This window comes from Perognathus longimembris, chromosome 1, assembly GCF_023159225.1.
Source record: "Perognathus longimembris pacificus isolate PPM17 chromosome 1, ASM2315922v1, whole genome shotgun sequence".
NCBI classification, from domain to species: domain Eukaryota; kingdom Metazoa; phylum Chordata; class Mammalia; order Rodentia; family Heteromyidae; genus Perognathus; species Perognathus longimembris.
The window spans coordinates 23,430,289-23,451,171 of record NC_063161.1 but is presented as its reverse complement, the minus strand read 5'-3'; the positions used below and the strand labels follow the sequence as shown (position 1 = coordinate 23,451,171).

Sequence of the window (20,883 nt, the reverse complement as noted above, 5' to 3'; positions counted from 1 at the left end):
TTGGTTCAGATTCTGGACCTTTCCATTTCCTCATGTTGTGCCAAGTCGCGAAACCACCACCAAGAAGACCACTGAGACTCAGACATTCCGAAATGCAAAAGCAAGGCAAGGCTTTATTTAAGCGAGCTGCAACTCGGGCCTCGTCCTACCCACCGACACAGCGGAGATTAGGAGGGAGCCGCGACTGTGATTACACAGGGCTTATAAAGGCAAAGAACAAAGTTACAACAATCAGGTGTTCAAGCAAGCAAGATTAGGATACAGGTACAAATCTGATTGACTCAGGGTTCGAGGCACCCCAGGGGTGGTCAGAGTTAAGCATTCCCAGCAGTTAGAGTTCTAGACCGACTGGGCCCTAATGGGCTTATCCTGGGTCTGCTCACAGGGCCTGCTTATCTCAGGTTCACGTGGTAAAGTGGGGTTCACGTGGTAAAATGGGGTTCACGTGGTAAAATGGGGCCTGACTTCAAAGTCTGGGACTTCACTCAAAGAGATAAAATTTCTCAGTTCCATATTCCCAAGTCTACAAGATGGGCATGTGCCTCTGATGGTATGGATTGGTTAAAAAAAAGAAAATTACTAGGATAGTAATATAGGAGAAAAAGGCTTATCATGGTTCTTTTTAAGAAAAGTGGCAGGCAGCTAGGCCAAAAAGCATAGTTCTGCTGCACTTGCTATAGCTGCATGCAGCCTTGTGAAGTCGGGGACAGATTTTTATGGGTTAATGGAGATTTTGCTGATTGGCTAGTTCCCTTTTTGTGGACTCTGTTGATTGGCTCTATTTTTTTTTTTCCATATCTACATTCTATTTGGCCATTTCACAAGTTTGGCTCAACTCCACATTCCACCCAGACTTTGCTATATCTATAATGTCTCCTTCATTAAATGGGACCTCCTCCACACTTGAGACTGACAAGCTGTCTTATTCAGATACCAATCAACATTGTGGGCTGGAGCCACAAGCAGAGGAACTGGAAGTTGCTGCCGTGGGACTGTGTAACATCAAATATGACACATAACAGCAGGTCTTCCAATTTTCTAACAAGAAGCCAGAAATCAAGAGTCTCATAAAGTTGTTTGATCTTTAAATATTAGCACCTAATTTTGAAAAAAAGAATGAAAAGACAGAAGATGAAGCACAGCAAAGGCTGTCAGTTTTTAACTATCTAAAGAAGCAGCAAGTTGATCAAGAAGGATAAATGGTTGAACAAATCCACAAACATCCATACAAGGAAAGGAAGTTTCTGAAGAGCTTGTAAGGCAGTTGTTATATAGCACCTACATTATTATAACTGTCTGAAATACCTAATGCTTAGATTAATGGTGAAGAGACATAGTCTAGGGTATTAGCATGTCTAGTCTTTTTACATTGACAGAACACTTGCTTTGCTGATTTCAGAACACCCCAGGGCCCAGCGAGTGGCTGAGATTTAATGTGCTAGCTTTCAACTCCTTTTACAGGTATTTTTCATGACCATCTGGGGATCCCTATCAAATCCAGTGTGTTTTGCCTTATTTACTCAGTTAAAGCTGAAAATGAGAATGAGATTAAAGTCCACACAGGTGTTCTGGGGAGTGAAAAGTGCTATCTCAAGCAGTTGCTTCCTCTTCCTCCTTAATCTTTTCAGACAAAGAATGAGCAACATCTCCCCACACAAGACACTGACTCTTGCTTGCTGAAAAGGGATTTAACAACTTTGAACTTTTCATGTGATTTTTTTTTTTTGCCTTTGACACAGTTGTTATTAGAGTTCTGAAGATGCAACAGCTCCCTGCAAGAACATCAGGTTTCTAAAGGATTCATCTCTTCATCCTTGATATTCAATCCAGGTGTTGGAATAAACAGCACAACCCTGAGGCTCTATCCTGGGGCTTGGAAAGGCTTCAGTGAAATTCTATAGCAAAAGGCCAGGAGCTTCCCTGACTTTCCCTTTGTTCTACTAACTTTTTATCTCTGAAAAGCAAAGGGATTTCCTCAGGGGATTAAGCAGAGGAAACAACCTGAGGTAGGGATAGTGTTTCATTAGAAGTGAAAGTCAGGAAAGTATCCTGCAGCCATCCCAGCAAGTCTTCCCCTTCCCCCTCCCCCACCAGCCTTGAGCCACTTAGGGTCTACGGGCCTCCCAGGGAAACAAATCCTGCCCTGTCCTGCTAAGCTTTCTCGTTCTTCTTTCTCTAGGAGACAGAAGTAACTTGGAAGTAGCGGTTTCTTAATCTAATCCAAAAGTGCAACCTGCTTTATTTTATCCTCTGTAGCTTTCAAAAACTTTATACGCATTACTTTTTTCACACCAAGTTCTTTTGAAATCATTTTAGTAATAGATGACTCTTTCATCCTGCCATGTTTTAGTTTCTAGTTGATGAAAGGATCAAAAAGGATGGAGACAGATGATTCTCTTTTTCCCCCTTTCTCCCTCCTCCTCCTCCTCTTCCTTCTTTCTTGAGACTGGATCTTGTTATAGATGCAAGAGTCCTTAAACTTGAGAGCATCCTGCCTCAGTCTCTTGAGTAATGACATTATAGTTGTGCACAACCATACTCAGCGAATGTCATACTTTAAGGAGGGCTGTACTACGGCCTCATGAATCAAAATTCCTAATTTTCTTAATGATAGATCTTAGGCATCACTGTACAATGAATTAAATGAGAGCAGTTTCCTGCTTACATGAGGCTTCTGAGTTTTCAAGATATGCATAATGGCACTCTAAAATTTCCTCTACTTTTTATTGCAAGCCAAAGTCTGCAGAAGGACTAAGAATGATGTAAAGGATAAGAATATGTGTCAAAGAAACTAAGCGAATGCCAGCCTGACAGAACAATTTCCTATCAAAGTAAGACAAGATAAAAGCAACATATTTTGATACTATTCAAAAGCCACAAACAAAAATAAATGACAACAGAAAGCAAATTACTATTAGACGTGTTTCTCAAATTTACAAATTTGGTTTGTCAGTATAATACTTCAAAAATCTTCGGTGATGGGGCTGGGGATATGGCCTAGTGGCAAGAGTGCCTGCCTCGGATACACGAGGCCCTAGGTTCGATTCCCCAGCACCACATATACAGAAAACGGCCAGAAGCGGCGCTGTGGCTCAAGTGTCAGAGTGCTAGCCTTGAGCGGGAAGAAGCCAGGGACAGTGATCAGGCCCTGAGTCCAAGGCCCAGGACTGGCAAAAAAAAAAAAAAAACTTCGGTGATAACCTAAATAATGGGCTGGGAATATGGCCTAGTAGTAGAGTCCTTGCCTCGTATACATAAAGCCTGGGTTCCATTCCTCAGCAACATATATATACTCTACCAGTTGAGCTACAACCTACTTCTGGCTTTTTCTGCTTATGTGGTGCTGAGGACTCGAACCTGGGGCTTCATGCATACAAGGCAAACATTTTACCACTAACCCATATTCCCAGACCTGTTTGCATAAGTATTGTCTAAGCAATTTTGGGTAAACGTGTATTAAATCCCTCTTTTCCTCTCTCCTGGAGTCATTAACCTCTTGTCAAGCTACTAACTTATTTTCCTAGTAAGCCTGCTTGCAACTGTGTTACCTGGCTGAGTCACAGTTGGGACATATGGAGGACAACCTGGCAATTATGCTGTGTTCCTAGAGTCAATGATCATTCACAAATCCTTTGGCGCATGAATCTAAAACCTCGTGACTTGCCAGTGAATTCTAAGCCATTAGGAAAAAAAAAAACATAGCAGATAGTATATCTGTGGTATCATCTCACTTAAAATTCCATAATAAACACACTTGTTATTATTAAAATTTCTCATGATTTCATTATACTTCTTTGTGAATAACCTCCAAATAGTACAATTATCTTTTTCTCTCAGTCACCAAATATTCCTGTCCATAGGCAGATAGATGACTTAGCTTTAGAAGCATCAAATTCATCTTGGAGATGTATGTACTCCACACCTGGACAAAAAGGTGAGTACCTGAATGGTCTTGTCTTTCAAGAAAAGACCAAAAGCAAACAACACTGCATCTCTAAGTGGTAAAAGAACCCAGAAAGGATGGGTTTCAGGCAAATCTTGTTCTTAATGACACTTAATTGACTCACATTCCAATTCCCTCCCCCACTTCCCGTGTTTTCCTGACCTCTTTATTTCAGGATAATTATGGCATTGCTATTTCTCGGGCTAAATTCCTCAGTAGTTGCTCAATGGCTGCACCCTGAGGTTTTCTGCTTATGAAAGATAATTTCTCTTATACAATGACTCCTTTTTGTGGAATTCTTAGAAATGTAACATTAATTTTGGATTAAGTATTAATTAGTCTCCACTTTAGTATTAAGTTCTGATTTCCTTCTGGTTATGATTGAAATAATAATTACTTGGAAATGCAGTCCAGAGAAATAAAATGGTAAATCAACAGTAGTAACAGCTATTGCCATTGCAATTATTGCTCACTCTGTGGTAGCTACTGTGCTGGTTACTTTGCAAACAACTCACATGATTATTATTCCCTTTAGTTAATGAATACGGACATCCTGAGTATCACCCTTAAAGCTAACACTACTAGGTAATGCACAGGTAGAATCTGTACCTAAGTCTTTCTGCCCTCAAACACAACACAGGTGACTACTGAGAGACAAGGAATAGCAGCAGGTCATTTTAACAGCTACTTAATTTAACAGCTCCAATCATTCCACATGGAAATGTTTACCTACTTATCTCTTTGTCTACTCACTGTGGTTTTAACTGTTTGTACCTCTAGGTGAAGCACGTTATTAAAACAACAAAACCATCTGAATCTGAAAATGCTGCTTTACTCAATGTGGCCTTGTGTTCCCGCTATGAACTGGGCAATGTGCAAGTAAATATTCTAATGGTCATAGTACTTTTCCTTAGAAGTCCAGTCAGAATGGAGGAAGCCGAGTTCAATTGCATTGCAGTCTATGCTGTTGTGAAGACTCACACAAATGCTCTGGAAGAACAAGAGAAAAATCTGAGGTAACACACCAGCTAGTTTCTGAAAGGTGAGGCTTTCCGACCAGTGAAGAGATAGGTATGGTAAGAGCAGGCTACGTGGAAGCGGAGCTGGAAAGAAATGGTGTGTTCCATTCCAGTAAGGGTGAAAAGTTCAGGGCTAAGAATAAGGTACCAAGACATGGAGCAAGAGAAGACGTCAGAAAGGTAGATGTAGTCAGATAAGAAATAACCACAGAAAGGTAGGGAGTGGGGACAGATGGTGAAAGTCTTAGGCACCAGGTAGGAGACTTGCATATCCAAAGGGTCAGATAGGTAATGTAGGAGCAGTGATGACAAACAGCAGTGGGGTAGGCCTGCCCTATCAAAGTCATTTCCTCTTGCAGCGCTAGTTCACTGCTGCTATGAAAAGGGCAGGCCCAGTATTTACAGAACTTCTCCTCTGGAAACACAAGCTAGAGTCTGAATTGTGATCTAAAATCCAATCAGTAGGTTAAAAATATCAGTAGGTAACACTGATAAATTAAAAATAATTTTGTGGGCTGGTAATGTGGCCCAGTGGTAGAGTGCTTGCCTAGCATGCATGAAGCCCTGAGTTCGATTCCTCAGCACCACATATACAGAAAAAGCCAGAAGTGGCGCTGTGGCTCAAGTAGTAGAGTGCTAGCCTTGAGTAAAAGAAGCCAGGGACAGTGAGTGCCCAGGCCCTGAGTTCAAGCCCCAGAACTGGCAAAATAAATAAATAAATAACTTTGTGCCAAGCAAAACTATTCAGTGGCTGCATTTGGGTTCATCCCATAGCAAATGGTTCAAATTTATCATAAAATTTAAAATCCTTAGTAAAATCAAGAGACATTATAATGTAAACAATCACAAGTAATTAGAAAGGTAAAGCACATCAAATTGCAGTTTAAAAATATGTACTCTATAGACAATTATTATTGGAAAAAGTCTTTCCTGCCATTGTTTTTCTATCTATCTCACCCAAGTTGATTAAATGAACTTCCTGAACAAGTCATCTTTTTTGTTGTTGTTCTTTTTTTGAGGCGGGGACTAGCTTTAGAGCCCAGGCTGGACTTGAACTTTCAATCTTTCTGTCTGAATCTTCTTAGTGCTGGGACTATCGGTGTGCTTCACCTAAACAATCTTTTGTACCATTTGAAATATTAGCCTTCAAGATTAGAATAGGAAATAGGCGATTTGCAAATGAGATGTGACTTGCACTATGATGTTAAAAATAATTAGACTGAAACAGTTCTAGTTAGCTACACTTTTCTGTAAAGAACTAAGAAGAAAACCTCAGAGTAAAGTCACATTGGAGGAGGACCAAACTCGAGTTTCACCAATCTGAAGCCACCTTCTATAACCTCTACGTCTGAGAGTTTATGACTTCCTTTTTCACATTAACTAGTCAAATATTTGTCTTGCTTCCTCAAACACCTTATAAAAGATAACCCATGAGCTTGTACTTGCTGGTGAAGCCCAGATCTCTTGTGGTTTGGTAAGGCCTGATTCTTGAACTCATTGCTGTCTGCCCAAAGAAATAAAAACTAAGTTTAAGGTGCTGGAAACAGTAACAACCCTAATTTGAATATTGACACATAATACACATGTGTTGAGTAATCACACTGCCTGCCATAAATAAGTATAATTGATATCTGTCAATTAAAAATGATAGCTATTCATGGTGAAGGATGCCTGTAATTCTAGCATTTGGGAGGCTGAGACAGAATAGTAGAGTTGAAGGAGAAAGTGATAATATCCAAGATTGTACCTGAAGATTAATGAGCTGCTGAGGAATTGAATTAGGTTGAGAAGACACTGTCAGGGTAGAAGAATACAGCTGCAGCTTAGTAGTTGTTTTCATATTTTATAAGACCTATGTTATATGTTTCCTCAAAACTGGACACTGTCATCAGCTCGAGCTCTATCAATGGCCCAATGAAGATGCCCTGAGATCTTGCTCCTCAGATGAGCATGTGTGCAGGAACCATTCTGTAGGTCGGATGATAATGAGTACATGGGAGAAAACCACCTTTGGTGGGAGAAATGCCAGACTGGACAAGAGGTCTGGTTAACAGGTAAACAAAGGCAATTAGGAAGACAGTGAACAGAGGCTGAATGCTGTAATGGATGCCTTAGGGCAGAGTTCCAGGCTGAGGAAATCAAGGAATCCAGAGGGTAGAGAGTGAGAGTAGCTGGGGTCGGGGGGAGGGGCGCTAGAAATATCGCTTAGCCGTAGAGTGCTTGCCTCTGGGTTCGATTCCTCAGCACCACATATATAGAAAAAACCAGAAGAGGCACTGTGGCTCCAAGGACAGTGCTTAGGCCTTGAGTTCAAGCCCCAGGACTGGCAAAAGAGAGAGAGAGAGAGAGAGAGAGAGAGAGAGAGAGAATGTAACTCACAGAAGAGCTAAGAGGAGGTTAATAGCAGAAGACAGATTATCTGAAGATTTGAACATTTCCTTTTGAGATGGGAACTTGCTTTCTTGATGCTGTTTGTTTTATCTGAGACAGGGTCTCCCTATGTGACCTGGGCTGGCATCAAACTTTTGATCATTCAGTCTCCACAGTGCTTTGATTACAAGCGTATACCACCCTATCTGGTTGAGCCACCTATTTTAACCCAGGTTTTCAAGAACCACTAGGCCTAACATTTATAGGTGATAGCAGGAAGAACAGTTAGGAAGGACCTACAGTCATCCAGAAAAGAGATGATGGCTTGGGCCATGATGAAGATGGGGAGCTGAGTTTCATAATTCTTCAGATTTGCTGATGAACTGAAGAATAAGGTCTGAAAGAAGGGAGCCAAGGAGAAAACCAAGACTTCAGCTCCACCAATGGAAGATTGCCATTTTATTAAAGTTAGAGTAGGAAAATTGCTGCTCTTGATGGTGGTACTTGGGGGAAAGTGTGGCAGAACAGATTATGGACATATTTAGAGATTTACTGGACTTTGAAGAGGAGATATTCCAGGTAGGGGTGGGAGGCTAGGATCTGTTCAGGGGTAGAGGGGAAGAAGGGGAATTTTAAAATGATCCTCCAGAAAAAGTTTTAAAGTTTATATTGTTATCATATATCACTTATAAAGTTCTGCCAGGTCTGTAAAAATAATGTGGCAACATTGTGTTGTAAGACTGAGCTTAAGCTACATCAATGAAACCTCGAGTGTGGGCCTCAGGCCAATGGCATCACTGTACCCAGTAACTTACTTATGAGAGACACAAGTCATGGGCCCCTCCCAACCCTGTGAGTCATAAACTCTGGAGATAAGGCCCAGGAAACTGTTTGGACAAGCTCTCCAGGAGATTGTTCTGTACTCAGCCAGAGCTGGATGATAAGAAGTTTAGTATTTCCAGGTTTTAAGCATGAAAATAAAAACAGACTTTTTTTTTTAAAGGAAAAGTATCTTTATTGTTTGAAGCATAAAAAAATTATAAACAAAAACTGGCATGACATTTCATTTCTTATTTAGTCTTTTCAATGAAGTTATAAAAATATAATACCATGTAGTCTTTGTAAGCTCTTGAGAATGTTTAGAAGAACACAATATAAAAGGCACTTACAACACACAAGGAGATGTTAAAAAAAATAAAACTAACTCATGGCAGCAATTGAAATGGCTTTGAAAAAATTTCGGAGTATAGATTCTCACATAAATAGGACCTTACCTTTTTAGTTTTTAAATCATAGATAGTATTGTCCTCACATTATCTATACAGAGTATAAATGTGTTCTCCCATCTCCCACCTTTGTTCTTGATTTAGGCTTCTAGAAAAGCAAGCTGTAATTAATTTGCCTGCTTTAAAAAAATTAAACTTTATTCTCCATTTTGTTTAGGATAAAATAAAATTCTTAATCTGTAACCACGATCTTTTAGGAAGTCTGGCTCATTTTCATTTTGTTTCAAGTCACAATTCATTAAAAACCCAGAAAGACAATGATGTAAATGACGCTTTTCAAAAATTAAAAAAAAACAACTTATTTTTTTCAGCTGCCAAAAACCCTAAACAAAGGCATTTCTGAAGCATGTGTATATACATGTGCATATTTTTAAACAGATCTGTTATATCATTCTGGCTTTTTAGCATGCTGAAATCAAACTAACATAATCTCTGCGAACTGTGACTGCAGGTACAGTACAACCCAGATCATTCCACTAATCTGTGATAGGAACTACACATGTGCTTCAAGTGCTTTTAACTCACAATTTCCCTTTGGGTCAGTCAAAAAATAAAGAATGCACACCAGAAATCAAATAAAAACCCAGTGCCTCACCTTACATATATCCTGTTGCTAATCAGGTATATTCTTGATGTGGAAGTTCTAGACTGTTGGTATTTTTATTCATTATCTTCTTAAGGCCTTAATAAGAGAATACCTTTTTTGTTGTTTGAAAGAAACATGAGCCAGATCAATAGCTCATTCTCCACTTCTGAATGCTGTTTCAAACTTGAATCATTTCACTGTACAGTGTGTTGTTAAAGAAACAAATTAATTACTTTAAGGGATTTCCTGAACATGATCAATCTCAAATACTTTAGCAGTAAAATCCAGAGATTTGGTTACTTTCCTGACAGGATTTGGAGTATGAATGGAAAAATGACATTTATATAAAATGATATGGGGGTGGGGGGTGGGAATGCAGAATTGCTTGAGTGCTTTTCCACTTTATTACTGCAATCATAGCTGGGAGTGATGTAAATTAGTCCTTGACACTGATTTGTGTGTTTAAATTGGTCCTTAAATAGGCCTTTTCTGTCTTTTGTTCTGTTGCTCACCCTCTGAAGAAATGTCATGGGAAGTGGCGCATGGGGTATGGCGTGGAGCATCTGGGGCTACCTTCCTGAGTACATACACGTGCTCATTTCTCATGCTTCTGTTCACACTTCCCTAGTCAACTTTTCTGGCGGATGGCAATGAAAATCTTTTGCTGATTTTCAAGGCAGTCTTTCAGCTTATCCTCTGTCAAAGTCAGCCGCTGCTCCAAAATTGAAACAGTCTGCAAATAGGAGGACAAAATAGTCAATGGCTGGTAACTTCTGGATTAGGATGAAAAAGATGGGAGCATGCTTGAGCGATCCTTTGTAGAACTGGGATGCCAATCTTCTGTTTAAGAAAATGGGCCCCAGAACTTGTGTTGCTGCTGGGTCCTACCAAGGGACAAGCACTACTATCAAGCAGTTTGAGGAAATGAATAAGACTGATACAGGTGAGGAAAAGGGAATATAGATCTGGCCTCTGTAGACAATGCTTCCATCTGACCCGCAGAAGCCACACAGGAAAGAGACCATATAAAGTACTGTAAGCAGTACCACAGGCTACACAGTAGTTCACAGAGAGCAGAGGTTGGGCAAGGAAGGTTGCCCTTCCACAGGCCTGGCTCAGGTGTTAAGAGATGTCATCCCTGGTCATTAGTTGCAACTGAATCCATGGGGAAGCATCCCTTCAGCACCCCACAGTGACGCAGTGTTACAGTACTTTGAAGAGACCATAATGATCACCACAGGTACCCTTGCCTAGAAGAGGCCAGCAGCACTCACAGGCTGACAAGAGCAAAAATGCACTCAGTGCTGATGCTGGTTCTAGGCTGCTACACCCAGGGGTTCTTGCCCATGCTAACTCCTCTTCAGGATGTGATTTTATACTGTCATCAAAAATACATGCATTAAATTTGGGAAATCTAATTTTGTGTGATATTCTTTCCTTTCAGTACTTTACGTGTGTGTGTGTGTGTGTGTGTATCTATGTGTGTGTGTGTTTGTGTGCTGGTACTGGGCTGGAATTCGAGAACTAGGCACTATCCCTTTAAAGCCTTTTTGCTTAAGGCTGGCACTCTACCACTTAAGCTACAGCTCTGCTTCCAGGATTTTTTTGTTGGTTAGCTGGAGATAAGTTTCACAAACATTCCTGTCTGGACTGGCTTTGAACTGTGATCCTCAAACTGTAGTCTCTTGAGTAGATATGATTACAAGTATGAGCTACTGGCTTCTTTTACATCTTTTAAAAAATACTTGTTATAAAATAAAATATACATCAGGAAGTCACACATGACTTAATGAATTCTCCTAAGAAAAATATCCTAATAGCTATGAGGCAATAACTAAAACTCTGCCAGCACAGGGAGCTCCTTCCACATATCTTCTCCTGCTACTTCCCCTGCCCTCCTTCCACAACAGCCAATATCCTGACTTTTACCATCACTTTTAAAATATTTCCTTATGGTTTTCTCAAATGTAAATCCAAAGAAAATATACTTTCTCATTCTCAAGAACTGTTATGTTCCTTGTGATTTACAGGTGCCACCTTTCCCTGTCTTCTTTTGACAGTGTATTTGTTGGCAGCTCAGGTCAGCTGACCTGTGAAGTTTCCAGTGACCTGGACCTCAGGGGTTGCACACTCAGGTGCAGCTTAGTCTGTTCCTTCAGTCTCTGCACATACTGCAGGATCAGGATAAGACTGTAGGTGATAGTGGTCTGTGCTTTCATTAGTGGGCACACAGTTAAGTTCAGTTGTTTCTCTTTTAGCAATGTTTTGGTGATGATTCAATGCCTGGATTATTCATTCTCGGGAAACGCAAATGACGATTTTCTAATTCTGTCATGAGAAATTTTATACGTTGGGATAGTTTATAAATAAGAGAAAGTTTCAACATTTCCTCTTGGCTATCCAATGGCAGAATTCATACAGGAAAGGCAAGATAAATGCTTGGTTACTTTAGTCAACAACCTACAAGAAAATAAAGTGATTTTTTCCATCATACTTGGAAGGTAGACTGTTAGTCATCACTCAAAAGCTCTTGCTTTTATATTCACAAAGTAGATCATGACTAATTAAAATTGACAATTAAGATCATAAGACTTTTTTTTTTTTTGCCAGTCCTGGGCCTTGGACTCAGGGCCTGAGCACTGTCCCTGGCTTCTTCCTGCTCAAGGCTAGCACTCTGCAACTTGAGCCACAGCGCCACTTCTGGCCGTTTTCTGTATATGTGGTGCTGGGGAATCGAACCTAGGGCCTCGTGTATCCGAGGCAGGCACTCTTGCCACTAGGCCATATCCCCAGCCCCATAAGACTTTTTTTAAACCATTTCTTGAGTGCCTAAAATGTGCCAAACCACTTGCCAGATACAACATACTACCACATTACTCATGATAAAATTGTTTGACACGGTTTGACTCTGCTTATCCACCAGCTAATAAATGTTATTCAATTTTAATTTAGTTCTGATTGCAGTGCCTACAGACAGTTAAACTCTCTGAAACTTAGGTGACGTGCAGTCACTTGTAATTTTGCCTGCAACTTGCCTGCAGACTCTCTGTTCCCCTTTTACATGTGTGCTAGGTCTGCCTTAACCTCTCTTATAGACAAGCCTGTCCAAAATTAAATTTGTTTTAAATAATAGATTTCACAAAGCTGAAAGTTTTTCACTTAACCTGAATCAGGTGAAGGAAGCAATGGGTCATGAAGCTGAAGCAGCTGCGAATGGGAAGGTTGTATGTGAGAGATTCTAATGAGGACTGGCACTGACAGGTAAAGGCTTAGGTAAAGTCATGGCAATCTAGAAAACAAGCCAGCTAAAACTGATTTTTTGACTTGAAACTAATAACTCCTCCCCTCCTCCTCCTTCATCATCTTCTTTCTCTTCATCCTCCTCTTTTTTTTTGGACAAAGTATCATTATATAGCACAAGCTGGCCATGAACTCATGATCCTCTAGTCCCAGCCTCTCTGATATTACAGCTGTGTACCATACCACCTTACCATCTTTAAAGGAAAGAAACATCTGGTAAAAAATGGAGAAAGTCTCTCTGGCACAATATTACAAAGTGGTAATGGGTGATTTTAATACGTTCATGGAGCAAGTCATACATTCCAAGTTCTCACATGGCTCTTTCCCACAGTCTGTTGACTACAATCATGGACATGCTTCTTAAAACTCCAAAGGCCTTGGGAGGTTATCAACAGGATACAAATATGTATTAAATTAGTGGTTCTAACCAGACACTGGTGGCTCATGCCTGTATCCTAGCTACTCAGGATGCTGAGATCTGATGATATTGCAGTTTGAAGCCAGTTTGGGCAGAAAAGTCCCCATGAGACTCTTCAATTAACCACTCAAAAACCAGAAGTGGCACTGTGGCTCAAGTGGTAGAGCACTAGCCTTCAGCACAAAAAGGTTCAGAGACAGTTCAAGCCCCACAACTGACAAAAAAAAAATAGTGACTCCAAACATTGGCTATAAAACAGAATTACAGGATGTGCTTATATGACTGACACCAGTATCTTATCCCAGACCAGTGGAAATAAGGCTCTCTTGTGAATACATTCAGGTGACCCCAGTGATATAACACAGATAGTACTGAGAACTGAGTGAGGATATTTCTATACAGGAGCTATTTTATCTTGAAATTTTTTTTTCTAGACAAGTAATCGATATCTGTTTAGTTCATACTTTAGTTCTTTGTTCTATATAACTATATAATTTGTGTGCTCTAACAAATATTGTACATGGTGGATGGTACAGATATTATACATATCAAAGAACTTAACAGAAGACTTCTCTAAAGAAAACACTAAACTAACAGAGCTGAAGAGAATTGGTGCATCATTTCAATGTACACCTTTCCTTACAATACCATACCTCAGTGACTAAGAACTGGAAGGCTTTGGGTATGTTATTTACAATCCACTGTTTCCCTTCTCTGCAAAGGTAAATTGCCTCACAAGACTGGTGAAGATTCTAAAATGGGAATGCAAAGCCCTTACTACTGGAGGACTACCACCAATGCATGAAACTTTGGAAAGAGAGAAGTTATATATTGGACACTCAATATTTTCAGAGTAAAACAAGTGCATATTGGCAATAGTTCATAATAACCAAAATGTTTACTTAGAATACATTTTTCTTGAGGTTTTAAATATTACTTTATGAGTGGCATAATATTAATATTCAGAGTATCACAAATTCTAAGGGCAAACCATTACTGCTTAAAACCAAATACCTTTGTGGCATGGCGTACCATTGTTGTTTTTTCCAGAGAAAGCTCTGTGTGTGTGTGTGTGTGCGTGCGTGTGTGTGCACGTGCACACACATTTTTTCCCTCTCTCCCTCCTCTGCCCCTTTCTTTCTCTCTCCAAGCTTCTCCATGAGATATGGCTTGGAGCAGCTAGCCCAGGATACCTTGCCAATAAAAAAAAATTTCCTCATGCTCCATTAGTTTTGTAGCCTACTGGAACAAAATTTTTCATATCTTCCCAAGACCAAGCATGCCAACTCACCTGTGTCAAGACGTGGAGCTGTTCCATAATATGCTCTAGTGCATCGGTCACAGCAAGTGGTACACTTCTTTGATTCTCAGAGAGCAGGTCGCTCACATCTTCTGTTTTCTTTCTCACAGCTGGTGAACATCCTGGTTGTACCAAGGATGGGTTCATGAAATACCCACTGATATCTTCATTCTTGTCTGGCTGAGTTCTATCAACGGTGTCTGTTGTCTTTAAAATCATAGAAAAGACAGGGAGAGTTAGATATCCCAAAATTTAAAATGATATGTATTTTTAAAAGTTTTAAACATTCTAGACTTATGGGGGGGGGCATGAAGATACATGGCTATAATGTGAGCTACTCAGAGGGGCAGAGATGGAGGGATTATGGTTTGATGCCAGCCTGAGAAAAAAGTTAAGTGAGACCTCATCTAAACAAAGGAATCCAGATACGATGGTGCCTGCCTGTAATCTCAGCCATGTGGGAGGCATAGGGAGAGGATGGCAATTTATGCCAGCCTTGGGAGAAAGTGTAGGATTCTACTTGAAAAATAACTAAGGCAAAAACAGGCAGGAGGTATGGTTCAGCACCTAGTAAGTTGAAGGCCCTGAGTTGCCAAAACAAAAATTCAGACAATCATTTAATTATTTATCAACTATAATAATTTATGGATGTTCCCAGTTATAAAGAAACAAAGCTAACAATGAATCAAGAAAATTCACCATTTTCCTTGAGTTTCTTTTCAATGAATTACTCTCAGCATGTCTAAGAGATTGGCTGTTTAATTTTCAAATAAAAAGAAATTTATATCTCTTAGTATGACTTTTTTGTTTGTTTGTTTTTGTTTTTTTGGCCAGTCCCAGGGCTTGAACCCTGGTCTGGGCATTGACCCTGAGCATCTTTTGCTCAAGGCTAACACTCTACCACTTGAGCCACAGTGTCACGTCCAGCTTTTTGTTTATGTGGTACCAAGGAATTGAACCCAAGGCTTCATGCATGCTAGGCAAGCACTCTGACACTAAGCCACATTCCCAGCTCACTCCTAGTATGACTATTATGTTAAAAAAAAAAAAAAGTAACAAATGTTGGTGAAGATGCAGAGAAGTTTGAACAGTTTGTGCATTGCTGGGTAAGGGTGAAACGTTCCGCTGCCATGAAAACCAGCAGGTCATCCCTCAAAACAATCATAGAACTACAAGGCCTGCAGTTTTATCTCTATGTATAGAAGCAGAGACTCAAACACAGATATTCAAAGCAATCTGACTCAAATGGCCGAAGGGTAAAAACAGATAAATATGTAAAGAAAATCTGGTACAAATTTATGATGAATGTAACTCAGGGATAAAAGTGAGGGGAATTTTAGTATTATTATATTTAGTATATTATCTGATAAACCTTGAAAACTCTGTGCTAAGTGAGATACACCAGAAATAAAAAGTGCAAACATTGCATGATCCCACTTACATGAGGTACCAGGGATATGTAAACTCAGAGATGAAAAAGAGGGTGAAGGTTAGTAGGAGCTGGGAGGAAGTAAAACAGCAAGTTATTGCTTAATGGGTACAAAGTTTCTGTTTGCAATGATCAAAAGATTTTGGAAACAAACAGGGGTGATAGTTACACAACACTGTGAATTTTGTGAATATATTTGGAGCCATTGGTTGTATACTTAAAAGTGGTAAAATATTTTAAAAATGCTAATTTTTTAGGTTCTATATTATAATTGAATAAAAACTGATAAAACCTCCAACCAATGGCAATGAACAATATGAGCATAAATGTTAGACTAAAATACCATTGAGGGGCTGGGAATATGGCCTAGTGGCAAGAGTGCTTGCCTTGTATACATGAAGCCCTGGGTTCAACTCCCCAGCACCACATACACAGAAAAGGCCAGAAGTGGCGCTGGGGCTCAAGTGGCAGAGTGCTAGCCTTGAGCAAAAAGAAGTCCGGGACAGTGCTCAGGCCCTGAGTCCAAGCACCAGGACTGGCAAAAACAAACAAACAAATAAAAATAAAATAATAAAAGGCCATTGAAAGAGGAAGGAATAGGATGGATTCATACTTCCAAATTAGAAAGCTCACTACCAAGTTACAATAAGACAATATGAGTGGCGGTGTTTCTCAATGGTAAAGAACTTGTCTAACATGTGTCAGGTCCTGGGCTCAATCTCCCAGCACCACAAAGACAAAAAAAACAAAAAAAAAAACAACAAACACAGTGTGACACTAGCATAGGAATATACATATAGCTCACCAGAACATAACTGGGAAGCCAGAAAGAAACACATTTATTTATGGTCAGTTAATTTCTGACATGTTTGCCAAGTCAATTTAATCACAAAAGAATATTCTTACTAACAAATGGTGCCGGGAAAACTAGATACGCTTGAAAAAATGTTCTTGAGATCCTACCTCACATCTTTTACAAAATTAATTCAAAATAGCTTAAATGAAGGAACTTAATCTAGAAACTTCAAGAAGAAAACGAAGGAGTAGATTTTCCTGACCTTGACTAGACAAATGCCACTTATATACAATACCAAACATACACATAACAAAACAAAGAAATCAATTAGATTTTTTTCAAAATTAAATATATTCATGCAACTAAAAAGATATCACCAAGAAAGCTGAAAAAAAGGCAATCCATAGACTGGGATAAAATATTTGCTAATCATACATTTGATAAGAAATGTATGCAGACATGAATTCTTACAACTAAATGATAAAAAGATAGTCTAATTGAAAACGAGTAAAGGTGCTAACCAATATACTATATATGCATATATATACATATACATATATGTTAAATGAAACCTCCTTCCAACAACTGTTTGAAGATAATAATAAAAAATAGATGAAAGATTTGAATAGCATTTCTAGAAAGATATACAAATGGTCAATAAACAAGAATATGTTCAACATCATTAGCCATTTAGGAAATATGAATAAAATATACAATAAAATATTGCTTCATTACATACTAGGATACATAAAAAAGAAAAGACAGATAATAAGAAGTGTTAACCAGGTTGCAGAAAAATCAGAACTCCCATGCATTGCTGGTGGGGAACAGTGTGTAGTTCCTCTAAATGTTAACCATAGAACCACCATGAGACTGGCAATTCCATTCCTAGGAATAAACCCACAAGAAGTGAAAACATATCTGCACAAAATTTGTGTATGAATGTTCATAGAAGCATAGGCCACAATATCCAAGAAGAGGGAGAAAATCCAAATGCTTGCATGTTATGAATGTTCTATCAAGTGACATATCCTGACTATGGATAGCTATTTGCTATTAAGATTGGACTTCTTATACATGTCACAACTGGCATGAACCTTGAAAATGCTGCATTAAAGAAGCTAGACATAAAAGGCAAAATAGTATACAATTTCATGTAAAAGTCGAAATATATGATGGTATATTGAAGAATGGTATATTATTGCTATATGATGGTAAATAAAAGATGGTATATTATAAGATGTAAATATGTTATAGGATTACAGTGTAATAAATGATGGTATACTGTAAGATTATATGGTTGTCAGGGGCTGAATGAAAGAGAAAATGGGGAGAGACTGTGAATGAGTATGGAGGGGATCAAAAGGTCCTCAAATTCCCTTTGGAGTGATAGAATAGTGAAAAAGTACATAATAGTAATGATAGTACAAGTTCATGAATGTAGTAAAAACCAGTGAATTATATACTTTAAAAGAGTGAATTTTTATATCATGCAAATGATATCATCAAAAAATAAACTTATGAAAGTAAAAAAAAAACTCAAATGGATTTCTTTGTAAATCTTCATCAATTTAAAACTTATGATTTCCACTTAGGTTACAGGAATTGACTGAGGTTACTTCAAACAAAGAGAAGACACCTTTTCCAACACTTAGCACCTAGTAAACTTACTGTGTGCTTTGAATTGTTTCAAGTGCTGTCCATAGAGCAACTGATGTAACTCATGATAAATCATGCCTGCATGCCATGAGTTTCTCTGCCTCCTAGCAGCCCTGAATGAAAAAAATCCTTTTGACCACCAAATTATTTCTCACATTTTACAAGTAACAAAGGTTAGCTTGTCCAAGGTCACAAAGGTAGGAGAGATACACAAAACAACAAATTACAAATCTGACAGGCAGAAGTACACAACGTTCTCAAACTTTGGAATTAAAACCACCATTTTCTCTCATCTTCCCAAGTGTGTTTTAGGAAGATGAAAACTTCTAAATTTCCTTCTGTTACATTCTTAGTAATTTATTCTTTGCCTAAAATAACAAAAGCAAACTAAAAATCCACTATTTTGGTCTCCTCCTCTTCCTTCTTTTTTTTTTTTGCCAGCCCAAGGGCTTGAACTCAGGGCCAGGGCACTGTCCCTGAGCTTATTTTGCTCAAGGCTAGCACTCTACCACTTGAACCACTTGCAGCTTTTTCTGTTTATATGGTACTGAGGAATTGAACCCAGGGCTTCATGCATGCTATGCAAGCACTCTGCCACTAAGCCACGTTCCTCCTCTTCTTCATCATTATTTATTTGGTGGTAGGTTCAGCAAAGGCTTCAGGCAGGCTAGGCAAGTGCTCTCACATTGAGCTACATCCCTGGCATAAAATCACTATTCTTCAGTCAATGAAGAATACTCTGGCCAGGAGCTCTACGTGATGAGGCCCCAGAAGTGGGGCACTGGATAGCACATGTCCTCCTGCAGCTCACATTCTGGAGCTTGTAGTCACATGGAAACTTAACCACTTCTCTTCCCATGATTTATTATTATTAATTTATTATTGCAGTTCTAACTGTTGAACCCAGGGCCTCATGCTACACCCTCAGCCACCTCTCACAGAGATTTATATGTTTTGTTATATACTTTTTTTTTTTTTTTTGCCAGTCCTGGGCCTTGGACTCAGGGCCTAAGCACTGTCCCTGGCTTCTTTTTGCTCAAGGCTAGCACTCTGCCACTTGAGCAGCAATGCCACTTCTGGCCATTTTCTGTATATGTGGTGCTGGGGAATCGAACTGAGGGCTTCATGTATACGAGGCAAGCACTCTTGCCACTAGGCCATATTCCCAGCCCCTGTTACATACTTTTTAATTGTTTAGTAAGTGACATTTATCTTGGGAAAAAAAAACACATAGTAGTCTTTAAGGTGCTATGCTTTTACCCCTGAATCTCCTACTGTTGGGATGTATCTGCTAATGTCAGAGCATGAAGGTAAAATAGCTAGACAGAAGGACTGCGTAGAGAATGAAGTGCCCACAAGTTCCACACCTTCCAACAATCCACAGTCCATCCATTGCCACCACTTTGGATTACTCATCTCCATATGACAAAACTAACATCATCTTGAAAATGTCCAGAAAAAAAGCCTCCTGGCAATCACAGATGAAAGAACAAGTCAGGAAAAGGGATGAATAATGCTACTCATTAGCTGTATTCAGAAGCATCTATGACCTACTCCCTATTCATGCTCTCCTCTATGAGAACTGGGAAAATAACATATAGCACTTACCCACATGGGTTCCTAACTCCTGAGCTGGTGGCTAGGACTGAAATGAATCAGAGTAAAGATGAGTGTGGGAACACTGAGGTCTCACCAGGAAATCCAGTGTCATAATCTCAGTCTGCACCCTCATTCCCAGGTAGCCACCTCACTCTCAGGAGACAATAGATGTCTATGATAACTACCTTCACCCCAAAATAATTAATACATCCAAAAGACAGGCTTTCCTTGCATCACTGCTTCTGCTTTGTCTCCAAAGACCTTTGCTAGCCTAGCTTGCCTCCAAACTTCATCTTAATTGCCCTATCTTCAGAAAATTAATTGCTGACTAGTCATCTAAGCTGGACTTCCTGTGGCTAGCAAGGTATGCGGATGTTTCCCTCCACTACTGATTATGGTGCATCTCATCGTTGTTGAAGTCTGTCTTCTCCAGTTGTTCAGCTGTACTACAGCTGCTTTTCTCATCAGGGCTGCCCTTGAGCTAGCATCATGTCTGGCCCTTAGCAGAAACATGCATACCTTTGAATATGTAACCACTTACATGCAGAATTCATTCTTGTGACAACAGTCACCGCCTATAAACAAAAAGTGAGTACACACATGGCTACAAATATCACTAGTCAACTCCAGCTCTTCATTGAAAAAGGTTCTAATCCAGTGAACAAATTAATCATTGAACTCTGGAAACTTTCAGTCAAGGTAATTAGTGGAGGGGTGGGGGAGGGGGAGTAAGAGTAAGACAATCTAAGCAATAGGAGAACTCCAATATAGTTTTTTTTTTTTTTTTGGCCAGTCCTGGGCCTTGGACTCAGGGCCTGAGCACTGTCCCTGGCTTCTTCCCGCTCAAGGCTAGCACTCTGCCACTTGAGCCACAGCGCCACTTCTGGCCGTTTTCTGTATATGTGGTGCTGGGGAATCGAACCTAGAGCCTCGTGTATCCGAGGCAGGCACTCTTGCCACTAGGCTATATCCCCAGCCCTCCAATATAGTTTTAATAATAATAATAACAAGTAATAATTCTCTTGCTTGAGGTCATATCCTATTATTATCAATGGAGAGGAACAAAAATGGGAAACTGAGGAAACTATAAAATTTCCATTTCTCATTAACCAACAGACTCCACCTATCTCTTTATGTCTCAAGAGATTAGAACCCATGTGTTGAGAGTGATTCCCATC

General features: G+C 39.5%; 1 protein-coding gene across 2 annotated transcripts in view; it reads right to left on the bottom strand.

Moving 5' to 3' along the window:
- Positions 1–8,390: 8,390 nt before the first annotated feature.
- Positions 8,391–20,883, bottom strand: part of Poc1b (POC1 centriolar protein B) — an 82,094-nt gene continuing 69,601 nt past the window's right edge. For both annotated transcript variants that reach the window (XM_048358492.1, XM_048358501.1), the window contains 2 exons: positions 14,214–14,429; positions 8,391–9,937 (listed from right to left, as the gene is read on the bottom strand). In XM_048358492.1, the coding sequence (XP_048214449.1) occupies positions 9,833–9,937; positions 14,214–14,429 (321 nt within the window). In that variant the 3' untranslated portion in view covers positions 8,391–9,832. The remainder of the gene's footprint in view (positions 9,938–14,213; positions 14,430–20,883) is intronic.